At 40.7% G+C, this 18,708-nt stretch overlaps 1 protein-coding gene across 7 annotated transcripts in view; it reads right to left on the reverse strand.

Annotated features, from left to right (window-relative positions):
• The window catches only part of LOC133771829 (endophilin-A1), a 717,118-nt gene that overhangs the window by 54,407 nt on the left and 644,003 nt on the right, over positions 1-18,708 (reverse strand). For all 7 annotated transcript variants that reach the window (XM_062208166.1, XM_062208164.1, XM_062208168.1 and 4 more), the window contains one exon: positions 1,849-1,917. In XM_062208166.1, coding sequence (XP_062064150.1) covers positions 1,849-1,917 — 69 coding nt within the window. The remainder of the gene's footprint in view (positions 1-1,848; positions 1,918-18,708) is intronic.

An 18,708-nucleotide genomic window follows, 5' to 3' on the forward strand; every position in this document is an offset into this window, starting at 1 on the left:
GTTACGCAGTCTCGTTTCACAAGACCCCTGCTTCCTGGCAACTCATCTTTTTCTCAGGGGCTCAAATATTTTCTGTAGCCTGCTTGCATGCTGTTTCCTGGAACAGAAACCAACCATGTTCTGCTGTTATTCTTCCTCCACATCTGCACTTAAATACCAGGAAGGTCTTCCCTGGTGACCCTGATGGTGGTGCTGGTGTATGGGGGGGGGGGGGGAGGAACAGGGGAGAGGGGTGTTAATCTCTCTTTGCTCCAGGCCTCCAGGCATCATTCTTGGTTAGTTCTGTCATTCCCATTAGACCAGGAACTTCACATACTCAGGAGCCTTGCTTGAATCCTACATGCCTCACTCATAGAAGGCACAAAGTAAATATTTATTCATCAACAAACTCAGTAGAAGAAACAAATTTTAAACAAGGCAGAAAACATCTAGGAATTTTCTTTGTTTGGCTTTTCACACTAACATAGCAAAAAGGAGGCAGCCCATAGGAATGGCTATGGACCAAGCAAAAATATGAGGCCCCTAAAAAATTTCTGGTGGTACCAAAATCAAACTATAAAGAAGAAATTGCATTGAATAATTACATATAAAAAGCAACACTCTTATTAATGCTTAAATATGTTTTCTAGGTTCACAACAGCCCCTTCTATTCAAGTGTAGGATTTCAACTCCAAATCCATTACCCACCAGCAATTTGACACCTAAGATATTTTTCTGCACAGCTCAGTGCACATTCTTCATCATAAGCCTACAGCCTCAAAGTGAAAGAATAGCAAAAGAGAAATGGCTTATGTCTCAAGAGAAATCAAACAAGATATTTTGTTTATCACTTCCACTCTTGTTAAAAATCTGCACTCTTCATAGCTGAATATTAAATGATTTACATTATTTGTAAGCCCTGATAAAAAAAATCTCCCAAGTATTAATATAATTATTTTACATTTTAAAAAGTCAGTCTCTAAGAAATAAATGGACTGGTTTTAAGAAATATTTTATTTATTTGTTTGAGAGGTAGAGTTAGAGACAGAGAGAGGAAGACACAAAGACCCTCCATCCTCTGGTTCACTCCCCATATGGCTGCAATGGCTGGAGCTGAGCCAATCTGAAGCCAGGAGCTTCTTCCGGGTCATATGAATTCAGGGGCCTAAACACTTGGTCCATCTTCCACGGCTTTCCCAGGCAACAGCAGAGAGGTGGATTGGAAGAGGAACAGCCAGGACACGATGATTATATGGGATGGTGGTGCCACAGGTAGAGTCTTAGCCTACCACGCCAAGCGCCAATCCCATGAAATAAATGGACTTCAGCAACAAGTGGTAAAAGAGGAGTTTGGGCTAGAGTTAGGCTCCAAGATGGCATTCTTTTCTCAACAGCTTTTGCTCTGGTTGGCATTGTCCTGTCAGCATGCCCTCCAAAGCCAGACAGTGACTCCAACTCTCCAGAAAACATTCAGGACATCATTGTCTAACTTCTCCTCTTTCTTTCCACCTTACTTCAAGTCAAAGAGCTCTAGGCTTCCCTTCTTTGGAGAACTGAGTTAAAAGCCCCAGGAAAAATGCATAATGGCAATTCACCCGGAGTCTTCATTTTCACAATAGCAAAAAGGAAAGATAGGACACTTTCCATTTGCTATTTTAAGATCTATCTATATAGCTTTTTTACAAAAAGATGCATATTATATCTGCATATTATGTGTGTGTGTGTGTGTGTATAAATGGAGACTACTTTTTAAAGTAACAAAACATATTCCCAAATGCCAGTGGGGAATTTCCAGGCCCCCTCCCTCCCTGTTTTCTTCTTACAGTGCAGTGTTACATCACAGTGAAGTTCGAAGCAGTGAGGACTCACCCTCTCCATCTCTTTGAAGTCATCATCTAGCTTGGTTCCTTCAGCTCCTCCAACCTTCTCACTCACTTTCTGCAGAAAATAACCACAAAGGCAGAATTATTATAGCTTCTTTTAAAAAGGCCTAATAAAGGTTCTAAGCATTTTCACAATCATCTAATGTAATTTCATATTCATTCTCTGACATAGACAGAGGGTCTCATTTTCAAAGGAGAAAATTGTGGCTCAGAAGAGCTAAACAACTTACCAAAGGCCATGTACCTGGGGAGTATTGATACAATAATCCAATATAATTTCATCCTCAGTGCTTTTTCTATTATATAAATCATTTTATAACTACCCAATCACCAAGATTTTCCTTTTGAAAGTTCTAAAGGACAATAACATCACACAATAATCATTTCCCTTTGATAATGGATCTAAAATGCTACCTAGCTAGAAAATTGCTACTTCATCAACCTATTTATTCCTCAATGGGTTATTGAACAGATAATCACAAGCATCTGTCAAACTTGCTAAGGAAAAAAAGCAGCCAAGATGATCTTTAGCTGAAACGATTTGGGTCTTACAAAGTTCCCTGCAGATGTGTGACACACCAAATGGAAAGGTCTTTAGGGCAGTTCTTTGCTACCCAATCAATTCCATGACCATGCATTTTGTATTTACCAATTAACATATATGAGAGGGTCTTCATAAAGTACACAGAAAATGTGTACTTAAAAAAAAAAAAAAAAAAACTAGGTATGGGGGCCGGTGCTTTAGTGTTGTGGGCAAAGCTGCCTCCTGCAGTGCCAGCATCCCATATGGGTGCCGGTTTGAGTCTTGACTGCTCCACTTTCGATCCAGCTCTCTGCTATGGCCTGAGAAAGCAGTAGAAGATGTCCCAAGTCTTTGGGTTTCTTCACCCACGTCGGAGACCCAAAAGAAGCTCCTGGCTCCTGGCTTTGGATCAGCTCAGCTCTGGCCATTGCAGCCAACTGGGGAGTGAACCAACGGATGGAAGACCTCTCTCTCTCTGCCTCTCCTTCTCTCTCTGTGTAATTCTGACTTTCAAATAAATAAATCTTAAAAAAAAACTATGTGTGGCTTTCAAAAACTTTTGCCCTAAAAATAAACATCTTTAAATTAAATTATCCACAAACTTTAAAAAGTATTCTCAATTATCATTTTTCACATGTAAAATTAATGTTCATAAAAAATTAGAGATCCTATTTCATTTTGAAAGATTCAAATTAAGTCTAATGAAAATGCATGGATGCTTCCATTCTTTTTTGAAAAAAAAATAGTTATTTATAATAGGCAGGGATACAGAGAGAGACAGACAAGCAGAGCTCCATCCATTGATCCACTGATTCATTCCCCAAATACCTACAATGCTTGGGGCTGGGCTGGGGAAAGAGCTGAAGTCAGGAGCCAGGAAATTAATCAGGTCTCCCACATTGGTGACAGTAACTCAACTACTTTGGCCTTCACCACTGCCTCCCAGGATCTGCATTAGCAGGAAGCAATAATCAGGACAAAAGTGGAGACTCAAACACAAGCACTGAAACCTAAGATGAAGGGATCACACAAAAATGCTTTGGTTTCATCAATGACAGGAATGCTAAGTGTTACTGAGACAAGACTTTCATTTCCTTAAAATGCCCTAACTGCTAAGATAGATAGAGTCTTTACCCTAAGATATCCCATAGCACATTAGAATTCTCTCACAATATCAATGTATAATTTTAGTTCCCCTCACTAGCTGCTGGGCTGAAAATATTCATGGAGGATCAGCACCACGGTGAACTCAAAGCAATCTCTGCAATGACCTGTGTCATCCTGAGCAGCTTGGTGCACTTCACGCTAAAGGGGCCCTGGAGACCTTGCTCTCTCCTGGCCATGGAAGTGCTGATATTTCCTTGCTAGGTCCTGACCTGTGTTCCCAACCCTCTCTTTCTCTCTGTTCTTTACTCTTGTTTCCTGCCACCAGGAAAGCCAAGAATCAGATTGCTATCACCACTCCGGCCCACCATATCAAATGCCATCCATCGCAACCTATCAGTCATTACAGAAGGAACAGAGTAACAGTGGAAGAGCATGGCATGTATTGATTCCTGTACTCTTAGCCAGGTACAAAGAGCCATTTCGAAAATTACAGGGGAAAAGAATTTACAAGGCAGGCAACAAATCCTGGTTCCCTGCTATGGTTTGGATATGATCTGTCCTTCCCAAAACTCATTTTGTAGCTTTATCCCCAATATAACAGCATTAAAGAGTGGTGGGACCTATAAGTGGTGGGAAAAGAGGAGGTGACAGGGGTCATGGCTACACTAGTGAAGTATTTACTGCTGGTCTCAAAGTAGTAGATCACCTCCCACAAGAGCAGATAGTTACAAAGGAGCCATCCTGGTCTCTCTTGCCACCTTCTCACCACAATATCATCGCCCTCCTGCAGGCTCCTGCCAAGGGATGCATGCCACTTCCCATGTTATGATGCAGCCAGGAGGCCTCTCTACAACGCCATATGGTTTGTACTTTACAGTCACCAGCAATGTGCACCAAGTAAACTATTTTATTTACACATTAACCAGCATTAGGCAATCTGTTACAACACAAAATGAACTAAAACACTCCCTTCTCTTATTAATAAAGCATGCATCTACTTTGAGTAGCCTGTATCCTCCCATCCATTTAAGTGTCCTTTCATAATTAAGAAGCGGCTGGCAACTTTCCTTAACATAATATAATCTTAGGTAGATAAAGGCCAACACTGTATAGTGAAATGCTGATAAAACAAAACAATATTAACATCTTCAACTTTTATCACTGACATACTTTCACTTGCAAATTATCATTCAATAGGGTATACTGAGAACTATGTAGAACAGATATTACTATGTTGTAGATGAGAAAACTGAGGGTTCCATACATTAAATTACCTGGCTATAGTAGACACATTTAACTAGGAAGAGGTGAAACAAGTACCTGAAAGCCAACCCCCAGGCTTTGCAGGGGCAACCATGGTTTTGGGAGCTGTCCATGGTGCTGGCCATCTCTGCCTGTAGAGCCATTAAATTTAAAATGTCTTAGCGTGAATTCAATGCATAAACTCTTGATCTTTGACATCAGCTCTCTCATTTATCCTGTGCTCTGAGTGATACTGACTATCACTCATGAGCCCTTAAGCAATCTTCACCGATCCAGGCTTTGCCTGGCATCAATACCGCCTAATCCAAAGTGTATACCATGACCTGTCAGCTCCCTTACCTGCATTTATACTATTATCCAAACAGAAATTGGAAGAGTTGATAAATAAAATTTGGTTTAGTAGCTCCTAATAAAATTCCAAATGCAGGTGATCTGACCTGCATGTTCAGGTTTAAGTTACATAAAATTAGAAATAAGGATCTCATAGGTTACTAATATCAAATTTTCCTTGTAACTGAACAGTCTGTTAGTCTGTCACACTGATATCTTCCTCTCACAAGACAGTGGCCTCTTGTGTCTGATTCTTGAAGCACATAGGATACTAGACGGAATCACACTGGCCATTAATAAGTTAGAACTAGCCCTGACACCTGAGACCAATTCATCAGTCCACTGGCCTTAAGTATTTGGTTTTCAAGCTTGAAATCTCTGTGCATGAGACAGAGATAGAGAGAGAGAGAGAGAGAGAGAGAGAGAGAGAGAGAGAGGGAGGAAGAGAGAGAGAGAGAGAGAGAGAGAGAGAGAGAGAGAGAGAGAGAGACTGATTGATTACTGGGAGGTGAGAGAGGATGCATCAGTGACAGAAAAAGAGAATTCTCTTCTATACAAAAGATCATGTTTGAGCTGCTGAGGCAAACATTCACCAAACACAGTGAACACTGCCAGCAGTTAATGACACAGGCCTGATTGGCTGATACAAACATTTTTATTCTAATTAGATTCTTATGGTTAATAATGTTCATAATGACATCTACACTATTCTCTGATATATTTTTCTAAGTCACAAAGGAACTAAATATATCAAGGAACTGAATTAAATAGTAAGCTAAACAACAACTGAGTCATTCCTTAGAATATGGCAAAGATTCCCCTCTCCTTGTTTTCAAATAGCATGACTAGAACTTCCTTTTGTTTGATGCATAAGAATCAACATGAGGAATACAGGCCCCACAAGTCCACCTGGCCAATAATGAAGAGCTTTGCTTTCTTAACTGGTACCATTTATTTTGTGCTATTATTTCCTAGTGAGATTTCAGAGTATTGAATACTTTCTGATACTGTTTAGCATACTTTAACTAAATGCTTCCCACTTGAGAAACTGATCACTTATTGAAACAAACCAGCAAAAGCTACATGAACCAAATGGAATACACTAAAAGTTAGACATTATGTCCTCCATACCATCTAGAAATCTACAAACAACCCTCCTATACCATCTGAAACATAAAATCACTAAGGGTACAAAGCCCTACAGTGAGAGAACATTGAGAACAACACTGAGAGCTTATACTTTTTGTCTGCCATTATCCTTTCAACCTTCTGTATCCAACAAAACCAAAAATCTCACCTTCCCCTATATTACTCTTCATTGTGTTCTTTACAATAGATACTTGGTAAAAACCTGATGAAGAGACAGAGGTGCAATGTACTTTTGTGATTATCAAGGTTAAGATGAGTGAGAGGTGGCATAAACTGAGGCAAATAAGACTGACACCTGAAACTGGGATGTTCTTTCAAAAAGCACTACTTCATTAAAAAGAAAGTAAACAATACAATCAACTAGCAACATAAAGTTTTAGAGTCCGCAGTAATGTCTGCCTCATGCAATTTTTCTCCATACACCAAATGAGAAAAATGTCAAAGGGAACCAGCAGCAAGAGACAGCTTAAATAAATGACCACTGTTTCCAGCCCAAAGGATGCTTGCCTGCTTCCCAATGACTCATCCACCCCCAGGCTGTCACCTCCAGCCAGAAGACACTTCATCCTGGCTGCAGCTCGGATGCTTCCCAGCATTGCATTTCATTTACTGCACACTTATGAGAGCCAACAATGTATCTCTAACTAAAGGTCTCCTTGAAAATTCCATCATCAGTGAAATTCGATACACTTAAGACCCAATTCATTCACACTTCTGCACCAATAAAGCTCTTTACCTCCTGACTGTTTTGGTGTTGCTCAGCTTTATCACCCACTATTTATAATACAGAGTCAGGTTTCTTTACCATCCACTAAATGTGCTGTGTTTATTTCCTCTGCTTTGTACCTGGACCTAGTTTCCTTGTGTACTCTTCAAATTGAGTGAATTATTTACAATGCCCACCCGGATTTCACCTTCTCCACCCTCTGTGACTGCTTATCCTAGCTGAAAATTATCAGCCTCACTGAGCACCCTTAATGATACTCGTCCGTTGGACTACCTGAAACCAAGTACTTGATGATAAAATTGCTGAAGATCTTTGCTCTTCTACACTGCTAGATGAAAAAGGCAGAAATCATATTGCAAGCTTTCTTTTTTGAATGTGTGAAACTGAGGTGCCTAACATTGTGCTTGCAGAAAGAAAATTATGTCAACAACTTAACGAGACCAAAAATTGCACATTGGTGAAAAGAAGACCCTTCACTATGAGTTAGCACTGGTTTTAGATCCCCTTGCTGAGAATTAAGTCTGTGTTCTAAATTTTATCTTCTTCTCTATTAACAATAGGTAAAATTTAGAAAACTCAGCAAACTATACGATATATGGTATTTTACTTACAGTTATGGGCTAGAAACAATTCAACTACCTTTATTGTAACTATTCCACATTCATCCAAATACTAATTTTGGTACTATTAGTATTAATAATATGCATTCTTTTTTTTTTTTTTTTTTTGGACAGGCAGAGTTAGAGAGAGAGAGAGAGAGAGAAAGGTCTTCCTTTCCATTGTTTCACCCCCCTAATGGCCGCTACAGCATTTGGGGAATGTGTCTCTCCCTCTCTGCCTCTCAAAAAATATATGCTTAAAAAATAAAAATTATTATGTCTTAACAGGAAGTATTACTTACATGAAAGGTGGAATTTTAAGCTGGTGTCTTACATTCAGCAAATTTTTAATTTAAATACATTGTTAAACAACAACAACATACAAGCCCTTTAGAAAGAAGTTGCAATAACTGCTCCTGCATGACATTTTACTGTTTCCTCATATTTATAAAGGTATTATCTCTATCAATCAACAATAGAAACTCATCCTCTGATTTGTCATCAAGTTCTTTAATTATTATTCAATAATGAAATACTAAAAAATTTAAAATACTTGATCCTGTATCAAATACTTAGAGATAACACCAGAGTCAGAATTTCAGCAGTATTTTCTTGCATTTTGTCTAAATGCATGTAGATCTTGATTTTCCAGATGGTGGTATTCCCATGTATAAAAGAAAGGATGGATTTACTTTATGGGATACACGTCTCACACCAGCTTTTCTCAGCTGTCATTAAATTGGAAACCTTAAATGTCATGATGTTTTGAAAAATGGATCTGAAAAAAAATATATACACTTATCTTTTCCCATCCAGAAACTTAAGATTTTCTTATAAAATGAATAAACCTAGTTTGGCTACGTAAATTCAGCTAATTCACTATCAAGCAGAAATTGTATGTTGAAGGAAGTTGGAAAGGATCTTCTTATCTAATATAAAAACCAGTAATTTCCTCCCCACCCCCAACACATACCAAGAATTTAACAGGATGAAGACTTGGTTCTTTGTATATCTAGAGCTAAAAATTTTAAAATGAGTCTGGTGAGCTAAGAATTTGGCATTTCTCCTATCTTCCAGGCATTCTTCCTCCCTTTTTACATGGAAAAAACAGAGATATATTTGTATGGTAATCCAATTGTTCCTGATGTGGTTAATTATGGTTAATAGTCAAAACTTTCTAAGGTCTGTCTCACCGAAGTGAGAATTTCCTGTAGACTATGTGTTAACTGCTTAAATACACACCTCAATGGAGCTGGTAAAATCTATTACAGAAGCATCATGCACTGCTTTCATTTCCTCTCTGGAAAGACTGTTTATAACTCACCTATACATTCATTTGAAAGTGATCTTATTTTTGTCTCATGGAAAAATTTTAGATGTATAATGCTCAGAATAGAAAAGTAGCACTCTTCTATATTTTGACACCTTGAAATAATCAAGTTACACATCAAATAAGGGGTGATTTAAGAGGGTGGATTAGCTAAGGGGCTGATATTTCCATGCAGTTTCCCATATCTGGAAATATGAAAAATTTATATTTTTTTCATAGCCTACTGCAATAAGCCACTCAGGATAAAGAAAATACAAGAAGGCAGTATCTACTGAGGCTAGATTTATTTCATGTAGAAGTTTTTAAAATTCTATCAAAACTACACACATAGGGGCGGGCGCCATGGCACAGTAGGTTAATCCTCTGCCAGGTCGCCGGCATCCCATATGGGCGATGGTTTCCGGCTGCTCCTCTTCCAATCCAGCTCTCTGCTGTGGCCTGGGAAAGCAGTAGAAGATGGCCCAAGTCCTTGGGCCCTGCACCCGCATGGGAGACCAGGAAGAAGCACCTAGCTCACGTCTTCGGATCGGCACAGCTCCGACCATTGTGGCCATTTGGAGGGTGAACCAACGGAAGGAAGACCTTTCTCTCTGTCTCTCCCTCTCATTGTCTGTAACTTTCTCAAATAAATAAATAAATAAAAATCTTTTTAAAAATGTACAGACATAAATGGCATCATTTTTAAAATAACAGAACTCACGAAGTTGAGTTGAGGCAAGGAGGGGGCAGGGATATGCTAATAACTGAAATTTCAGACCTGGTCAACAAATGGTTTGGAACCGAATATCTGAAGACTTGGTTGATGAAGTAATAAGGAGTGTGATCCGGATTTCCTTTATTAAAGAGAAAACTTCTTGGAAATTTCTTTTCCACTAACTGTTTTTATGTCAACTTTACCAAGCACTCAATTATAACGTCAAACACTTAGGTGCTCTGATGAAGGTATTCTGTAGATAAGGTTAACATCTATGATTAGCTGACTGAAAGAGACTAGCCTTGCTACCAAGGGTGGGTTTTATTCAACCAGTGGAAAAGCCTTAAGAGCAAACCTGAGGTTCATCTGAGGAAGAAAAAATTCTGCTGCAAGCCATACCGTCATGTTCTGCCTGAGTTCCTGGGCCCACTGGCCTGTTCCACAAGGTTTGGATTTGTCAGGTCCACAATTACAATCACACTCAGTCAGTTCCTTAAAATAAGGCTCCCTCATTCCCCTCCTACCCCCTCTCTCCTCTCCCCCTGCCATTGACAGATATCAATAACCTAATGGTTCTATTTCTAAGCACAATACTAATAGATAGTACAATTCCTACCTTCTGCAGTGCTATTTATAGTACAACAAAGGCAGGCCATAAATTAAGAAAGAGAAGAAAATAGAAAATATTATGGAAAGTGCTTGAAAGGAAAATCCTTTAGCACTTTTTGTTCAGATTAGGGTTATTTTGGTATGAATGTCATTCTTAAACAAAAAAGGACAACAAAGCATCTTTAGATGAAATTCATAAAGTGGGACAATTACAATGGAACAAAAACTGAATGCCTACTAATGTACCACAGACTTTGTTACTCCTCGAAGTTTCATATGCAAATAAGACAAGGTACAGGTTCTTGGAGAACCTGGCCCTTGGTAGGGTAGATGAACACACTACCAAACCACTGAAGCACAATGAGGAAAGCACAGTTTTGGAAGTACAGAGTAGTCGCTGGTGTTATGGCATAGCAGCTACAGCCACTGTCAACCATGCCAGCATCCCAATTCATGTCCCAGTTGCTCTACTTCCAATACAGCTCCCTGCTAATGGCCTGGGAAAGGCAGCTGAAGATGGCTCAAGCTCTTGGACCTCTGCCACGCAGGTGGGAGACCAGGAGGAAGCTCCTGGCTCCTGTCTTTGTTCTGGCAGCTGCAGCCATTTTGGGAGTGAACCAGGGGATAGAAGACACCTCTCTTGTTCATACTCTCCACCTCCCCCGCTTCCTCCCTCCCTTTTGTCTCTCTCCCTCTTTCGGTAGTTTTGACTTTGAAATAAATGAATAAATCTTGAAAAAGAAGTACCGAGCACCTCCAGAACCTAGGATGGACAATTTGATTTGCACTGGACAAGAAGACAAAGTTGAAGAGAGCTTCTAGTAGGCTGGGCTGATTCTTAAAGGAGTGAGCTAGAAGAATAAACACGGGATATAAGAAGACTAGACAGAAGCTCCCTGTGACACAAAGCAAACATGCACGGAACACAAATGCGCATCTGGAAGTGTGTATCTTTCAGTGGGGACCAATCTCAGAACAGAAGGCAGACAATGGCAAGAACGGAGGCTGCTGGCCGAGAAGGGCCTTCTGTGATAGAATAAAGTCCTTAGGCTCTTGTTTCCTTCTTGAGCCCATTTGTAGTCAATGCCCGCTACTACCTTCAGGTCAGCACTGATCTGCTTTCCAGCCTTATACATAGCTTTAGGTTTTCTAGAATTGTCCCTGAAGTAGAATCATCCAATCTACAGTTTTAAGTATCTGGCTTCTTTCACTCGGCATAATGCAATGGGGATTCATCTGTACTGTTACCTGTTTCAGTAGCTCAGTTCCTTTTTATGTCTGAATAGGATTCTATTGCTGATCGTGCCACACTTTGCTTATCCCTTTGCCGGTTCAGATATTTATACTGCTTGCAGTTTGGGGCTCTTACGAGAACGCTGCTATGAATATGTGCTCTTCTCTTCCTAAGCCAAAGGAAGCTAGCACGGTGCTCAGAGCTGCAGTAATAAACATACGCTTTACCTTAAATACTGATAAGGAAGAGATATGAAGAGACTTCAGAGACGGTCATGAAAGTGAAAGGACAACAAATTTGCATGCAAGAAACAGACCCCAGACCCACTCCTCATTAAAAAACCACTGACCTTATAATGGAGGACATAAGAGCTCTATTCACTGACAATGGAATATGGGACAAAAAGAGTAACCCAAAAAACTCAAAATGTGGAGTTCCTAAGGCATCAAATTTGATAGCTCATATCTGTTCTGTCTCTTGCCTTTCAATACATAAATTTGAAGAAGTTAGAAATCAAAAGGCATCTTACTGGCAGGATAGTCATATATAATACACACACACACACACACACTCTCATATGTATAACAAATGACAGGGTGGTCAATCATATGTATATATATGTACATATATATAACTTATAAGCTTATAATTGTTGATAGAACTTTTGAATGCCAAACAGCCCTCCCCTGCCTGATAAGGCTATGTACTGACAGGTGTGCCATTCAGCTTCCACTCATGCTCCAATTTCTGCTGCCTACACTGTAGAAGAAAAACTGTGCAGATTCACAGTCTGCAGGCTCAGTGGCAGGGCTATCAATAGGAATACAATGGAAAGAAGTTAAGAGAAGGAGGGGTGAATGCAAGAATACCCACTCAGCACCCAGTTGAAACAGCAACAATCAGATAAGGCGGTGGCCCACCTTATGTTGCCTTTTTATATGCTCATTTCCTTACCACAACCTCTCTTCCCCTTCCTCTCCCTCCACCACCAGCATGTTAGAACCTGAATGTCTTCTAGTCTCTGCGATTCACTCACTTAAAAAATATTTACTGAATGCCTTTTTCTGTTCCAGGTTCTGAAGATACTATGAGGAGGATGTGCAAAGGCCCTGAGGGGCATGAGGGTAGCAGAGCTCCACAAAGGAGCCATGATGGATGAAGATCAGAGAGGGAGCGGGAGAAGCGTCAGAATGAAGCTGGGCATGCTGGCAGGAGTCAGAACCTACAAGCCCTTCTGAAGTTCATAAAGCCCTCCATCCCAGGAGCAGTGAGGGAGTGTGATAGTCAGCTCAGGATGCCACTTCACAAAGCATACACCAGGTGGCTTAAACAACAGACATGCAGGTCTCGCCATCACGGAGGCTCAAAGTCCAAGATGGCAGCTCTCTTCCTGCCCTGTAATTATAAACAGATTATCTTCTCACCACATCCATATACAACCTTTGCTCTGTGCTGGTGTAGAGATCCAGATCCATCTCTCCATCCTGCCCACCCACAAGCACAAGCACACAACCTGACTATCTCCGTCTTCCTGATCACAAGGCCCCACCCATGCGACCTCATCTAGCCTAACTACCTCCCCAAATGCCCTCACACTGCGGGGTATGATTTTCAGGGTATACTAACACTCAGTCCATCGCAGGGAGAAACACCCTAGGATTTGTAATTTTGAAACATCACTCTGGATACTCTTAGTGCAAAGCCACTCGGCTAACTGAGAGCCTGGCATCACAGCAGGAGGCTGCTCTCAGAAAAGGTTTCCCTCCCACCATAAGGGCTACTCACACCTACTTTCGCTTGCAGGACCACAGAGTCGTGACTGTCACAGGGCTGGCATGCACGAAAGAACATATGGCTTCTTTCTGTAAAAAATCGTGCATGCCTCAAGTGCCAAATTTGCTAATAAAAACATCCTGTTCTCTAAGGAAGTTCAGTGAACTTTTTTTTTATTGTCATTGTCCTTTTTTTTTTTTAACTTTAATTTTTTCCTTTTTGATTTTCCTTATACAGCATATGAAATATCCCAATGGGATTTAATTTTCTATAATTTAAGAGAAATTTTCTCAGCAAATTATTTTATGGTTCCCAGCAAAATGTGTTTCTTGAGTGAATTATCACCTATTCTTATGCAATATTTCCCAAGGAACAGTATACTTAACCTGTCTTTTAAAACCCAGGAGAATATCCTTGCTAAAGAACAAAGTTTTAAGTACCACAAAACTGCTTGAAGAGAAAGTTACACTATGAAGTACAAAAATAAAATAGAAGAAACGCTTCTTTTAGAATACTGTGGTGCACTACCTGTTCTTCTAGTTAAATAAAAGCATTTTTATTCTTATTAATTTTACTAAAGTTATGATAAACATATAAAGACAGAAACCAAACTTTATTCACAAGAATCAGGTTCCTCAAGAAGTGGTACAAGTCAAGGAGGGAGAAGTTTTGCATAGAAACCTGACACATTATTTCAAAGTCAAAAAGCTAAGTTTATATGTTACAGATTTCCTTTGACAGAGAGACAGAGATAAAAACATAGAGACAGGGATAGGGATAAGGATAGGGATAGAGATGGGGATACAGACAGAGCGGGAGATGGATAGGGATAGGGATGGGGAGGGAGAGGGGGAGAGATAGAGAGAGAGATGAGAGATAGGGACAGGGACACAGATAGAGACAGGGATAGGGATGGGGACGGGGACGGGTATAGGCACAAAACTCTGATGGTTCACTCCTCAAACACCTGCAACCGTTTTTTTTTTTTTTGTTGTTGTTGTTTGTTTTTTGTTTTTACTGAATCAGGCCCTGGGATACAACCAAGTTCTCGCACGTGGGTAGCAGGAACCCAGTTATTTGAGATATCACTGCCGCCTCCCAGAATGCACATCAGTAGAAAGCAAGAGGCATGAGGAGAGCCATGCAGTAAATCCAGGCATTCTGTATTTTTTTAAGACTTTTTTTTTTTTTACTTTATTTGAAGTCAGAGATACAGAAAGAAAGGTAGGGCGAGGTACAGAGAGAGATCTTCCGTCCATTGGTTACTCCCCAAAAGGCCACAATGGCGAGGGCTGGGTCAGGCCAAGGCCAGGAGCTTCTCCCAGTCTCCCACACGGGTGGCAGGGGCCATCTTCCATTGCTCTCCCAGGCCATTAGCAGAGAGTTGCATCAGAAGGGGAGCAGCTGGGACACAAACTGGAATGGGATGCCAGCATCACAGCAGGGGTTGGCAAAAGGACAGACAGAAATATCTCAGGATCTGATGGTCAGATGCAGCCCATGTCACATGTTCTTTTGTGTGTGTGTGTGTGTGTGTGTTTTAACTACTAAAAAAGTATAAGTTTTGGGATCAGCGTTGTGGTGCAGCCACGTTCATTGGATGCCGGCATCAGCTAGGAGTACTGGTTCAAGTCCTGGATATTCCACTTCCAATCCAGTTCCCTGCAAATGTGCCTGGGAAAACAGAGGAAGATGGCCCAAGTTCTTGGGCCACTACCCCCCATGTGGGAGACCCAGGTAGAGTTTCAGGCTCTGGGATTCAACCAGGGCAGGGCTAGGCTCTTGTGGCCATTTTAGGGATAGAGCAAGCAGATGGAAGATTTTTGTCTTTCCCTTTGTCTCTGTACTTCTGCCTTTCAAATAAAGAAATAAATCTTTTAAAAATGTAAATACTAGGACTGGCACTATGGTGCGGCGGGTGGAGCCACCACTTGCAGTGTTGGCATCCCATGTGGGTGCTGGTTTGACTCCTGGGTGCTCTATTTCTGATCCAGCTCTCTGCTGTGGCCTGGGAAAGCAGTAGAGGATGGCCCAAGTCCTTGGGCCCTTGCACCCGAGTGGGAGACCCAGAAGAGGCTCTTGGCTCCTGGCTTCAGATCTGTGCAGCTCTGGCCGTTGCGGCCACCTGGGGAGTGAACCAGAGGATGGAAGGCCTCTCTCTCTCACTCTCTCTCTCTCTCTGCTTCTGCCTCTCTGTAACTCTGCCTTTCAAATAAACAAATCTTTAAAAAAAAATGTAAATATCACAAGCAAGTCAAAAACAACCCATGGGTCAGATTTTGGTACAGAGGTAGTAGTTTGCTGATACTTGTGCTACAGAATATAAACAACCAAGATTTACTTTCTGTTTGTCAACCTACACAAACAGTACTACACTGTATATACCTTTCTGTAACTTGTCACACAAACCCGCACATGCTGCTATCCATAGGAATAAACCATTCATTTTAGCTTGTGTGTGGCACTGCACTGGCTCTCCATTCCCTTACTGATGTTATCTCTGCATTTTTTTACATCTTTGATTTACAAAAATTTCAGCAGCAATAAGTATGCCTCCATGATTGTCTCCTGCTGTGTGGAAAAGGGAGTTTTTGCTAAAAGTACGTGCTTCAAAGCAAAGTGTTGTAAGGTATGTGAGGACATAATCTTCAACTTAGCTCATTACTGTCACATTACTCTTCAAAGCTGTTAAGCCAATTTACAGCCCCAGTTGCAGTATACCAAAATTCCTGTGTCTGCACATATTCCCCAACACTTAATTTGGTCCTACTTGTTAATGTTTGCAAAGCTGATGGCTATTCATCCGTATGATATCATTGCTTTATGTGCCATACTCCTCAAGAGCCTGAGTCTCTTTTCATGCTAAATGGCCTTCCATCACCATTAGACAAGTTGCCTGTGTAGATCATGTGCCTAGTTTTTGTTACTGCCACTGCTGTTTTCTCTACCATGGGCTATTTTTTCCTATTTGTTTCTCGTGTAATACTTCTTCATAGCTCTTTTATATTGAAAAAATCTGGCAAAACCCCACTGCATGTGAAAGCCCCCATTTGTATCACTCCCTGTAAGTAAAAATGAACGTATTACTTGGAAACCATGGTATCTGGAGTAGGCATTTGACCTATTGGTTCATACACAAATTAGGACACTTAACAACCCATATCACAAAATGCTTGTGTTTGACTCCTGGCATTGGTTCCAGATTCTAGCTACCTGCTTCCAATATTAGTGATAGGGAATCATGGTAAAGTGGTTTCACAACCCTATGAGCACATTCTGGTACCATGATTAGTATACTAGATAGGCTAAATGTCACTTAGCCTGGAGAACAGCACTGAAAATCCAAGAATCATGATCTTCCAGAATGGTGTGTGAAGATGTTAGTACACACTCTTTCTGGCACAAAATATATATTTAACTGGTGAAGTAAAAAAAAAAGTTTCCGGAAATTTTCTTAGGAAGAAACAGCAAACGGAGAACATGTCTTCAAATAGTATACTACTAAACTATGGTAAGAATGGTGAGGCTGTAGCATGGGAGCCACGACTTCTTCCATGCCCCTGACTCTGTTTATAGGAGCAGATGCTGTAAGGACACAGGGGCACCTGTGCTCCCCAGCTCCTAGTCTAGGGCTAGAGATTCACCTGAGTGGGGAAGGCTGCCACTGCCTCTCACTGCCAACTATGTATCACAGAAGCACCATTATTGGTGGGTGCCACTAAGAAGACTCCATTTCCCTTTCTCCACTCAGGTCCCACCTGCAGGAAGAGGTTTTGCCCTGGAGACAAAGGCCGAGGATAGTGAGTCCCTGGTCATCCCAACTCTGGCTCGCTCTAAGTAGAAAGGCAGGCTGTAAAGACCAAAGCCACCATCTGCCCTCTCCCAGCCTCTGAGCGTACCATATAGTTGTCACTATGGGAGACACAGGTCTCTGTTCTTTCTGGTTCAGCGGCATGAAGTTCTGTCCAGGAGGACTGCACACCAGAAACACAATGAGCACCATCTTGCACCGGAGAGGACTGACTTTATTCAGAATAGACAGGCAAGAAGATCACGTCTGCAGGGACTATCAAACACAAGGGAGATTTTGATGTGAAGCAATTATGAAGGGATTGGTAGGCAGCTTCATATTATCAGTACCAGGAAGTTAAAAGGTGGACCAGCTATAAATTTAACAGATTACCTGAAAGACATCCAAGAAAGGTGCTCCTGGGATCACATTCACCCCAGGGGTTCAGAAGACTGATCACCTGCCCTAGAATGTGCATCCCTTTGGTTTTTTATTCAGGAGTAAACGAGTGTGAAATAGGGCAGACCTGAAATTATTCCCTAAGCTATACACAGATCCATCAGCAAAATGCAGAAGCCTTACAGACCCTCAGGGCTTAAGCACAACTTTTGACAACACTGGCAGAACACTAAGCTACTCTAACACAGGGTGACTCCTTCGATGTCAGGCTTAAAAATAAAATCATATTCATCTCTTGTGGTCTAGAAGATTTTATGCCCACTCATACTCCCCCCCTCCCACGAAAGACTACAGAGAGAACTTCAAAGCTACCAGAGCCTGGCTGAACTCAGGACAAACTGAACTATGAAAAAGACTGCACATCCAACTGCATAAGGCAGCTCAAGTACAGATTTTGGCCAATAAATAGCTTAGACAGACCTGAGGATGACTTTTAGGATGTAAAACTAACACATAAAAATAAGAACAAAAAGAACTGGGCAGGGAAGACAGAGACTACATACTAAGGGGAAAAACAGACTCCAAATATTTAGTAAGGTCACTAAACAAGTAAAGAAATTACTGAACATCTTCAATACACTTCTTCCAGAAGAGAAAGGAGATCAGTATTCAGAGATATTACATAACCTAGAGATACAATTTTCAGTAAAAAATATGAGATATGTAAATACACACAGATGCCTACACAGAACACCAAGAAAATGTGATCCACACAGAAACAGGGAATATGCAGGCAACATATACTTATTTGCAGGACTTAGGCATTGAAATTAGCTAAGACAGAGTTAAATATGCATTATAAATATCTTCAAAGAACTAAGGGAAAACCATACTAACAGCAGTAAAGCATGATGACCATGTTTCATCAAATAGAGAACATAAGTAGAGACAGAAATTATAAAAAAGAACCAAATGGAAAAATCTGAATTTGAAAAGTACAATCACCGAAATGAAAAAATTTACTACAGTGGTGAACAGTTGACTTGAAGTAGCAGAAGAACAATCAATGAAACTAATAATAAACAGAAGGGTGAAGATTAAGCAATTGAAAGAACAGAGACAGAAAAAAACCCAAGGCCTGAGAAATATGGGGCACCAATTAGCATATCGATGCACTCATAATGAAAATACAAGTAGAGGAGAGATAGTTTTGAAAAGCAAAGAAAGACTTATTCAAATAAATCATGCTAGGATACTTGGCAAGTTATGAAAAATACTAATTTACATTTCCAAGAAGCCAGAACTAGGAAAAACACAAA

The sequence above is a fragment of the Lepus europaeus genome, chromosome 12 (genome assembly GCF_033115175.1).
Source record: "Lepus europaeus isolate LE1 chromosome 12, mLepTim1.pri, whole genome shotgun sequence".
Taxonomy (NCBI): domain Eukaryota; kingdom Metazoa; phylum Chordata; class Mammalia; order Lagomorpha; family Leporidae; genus Lepus; species Lepus europaeus.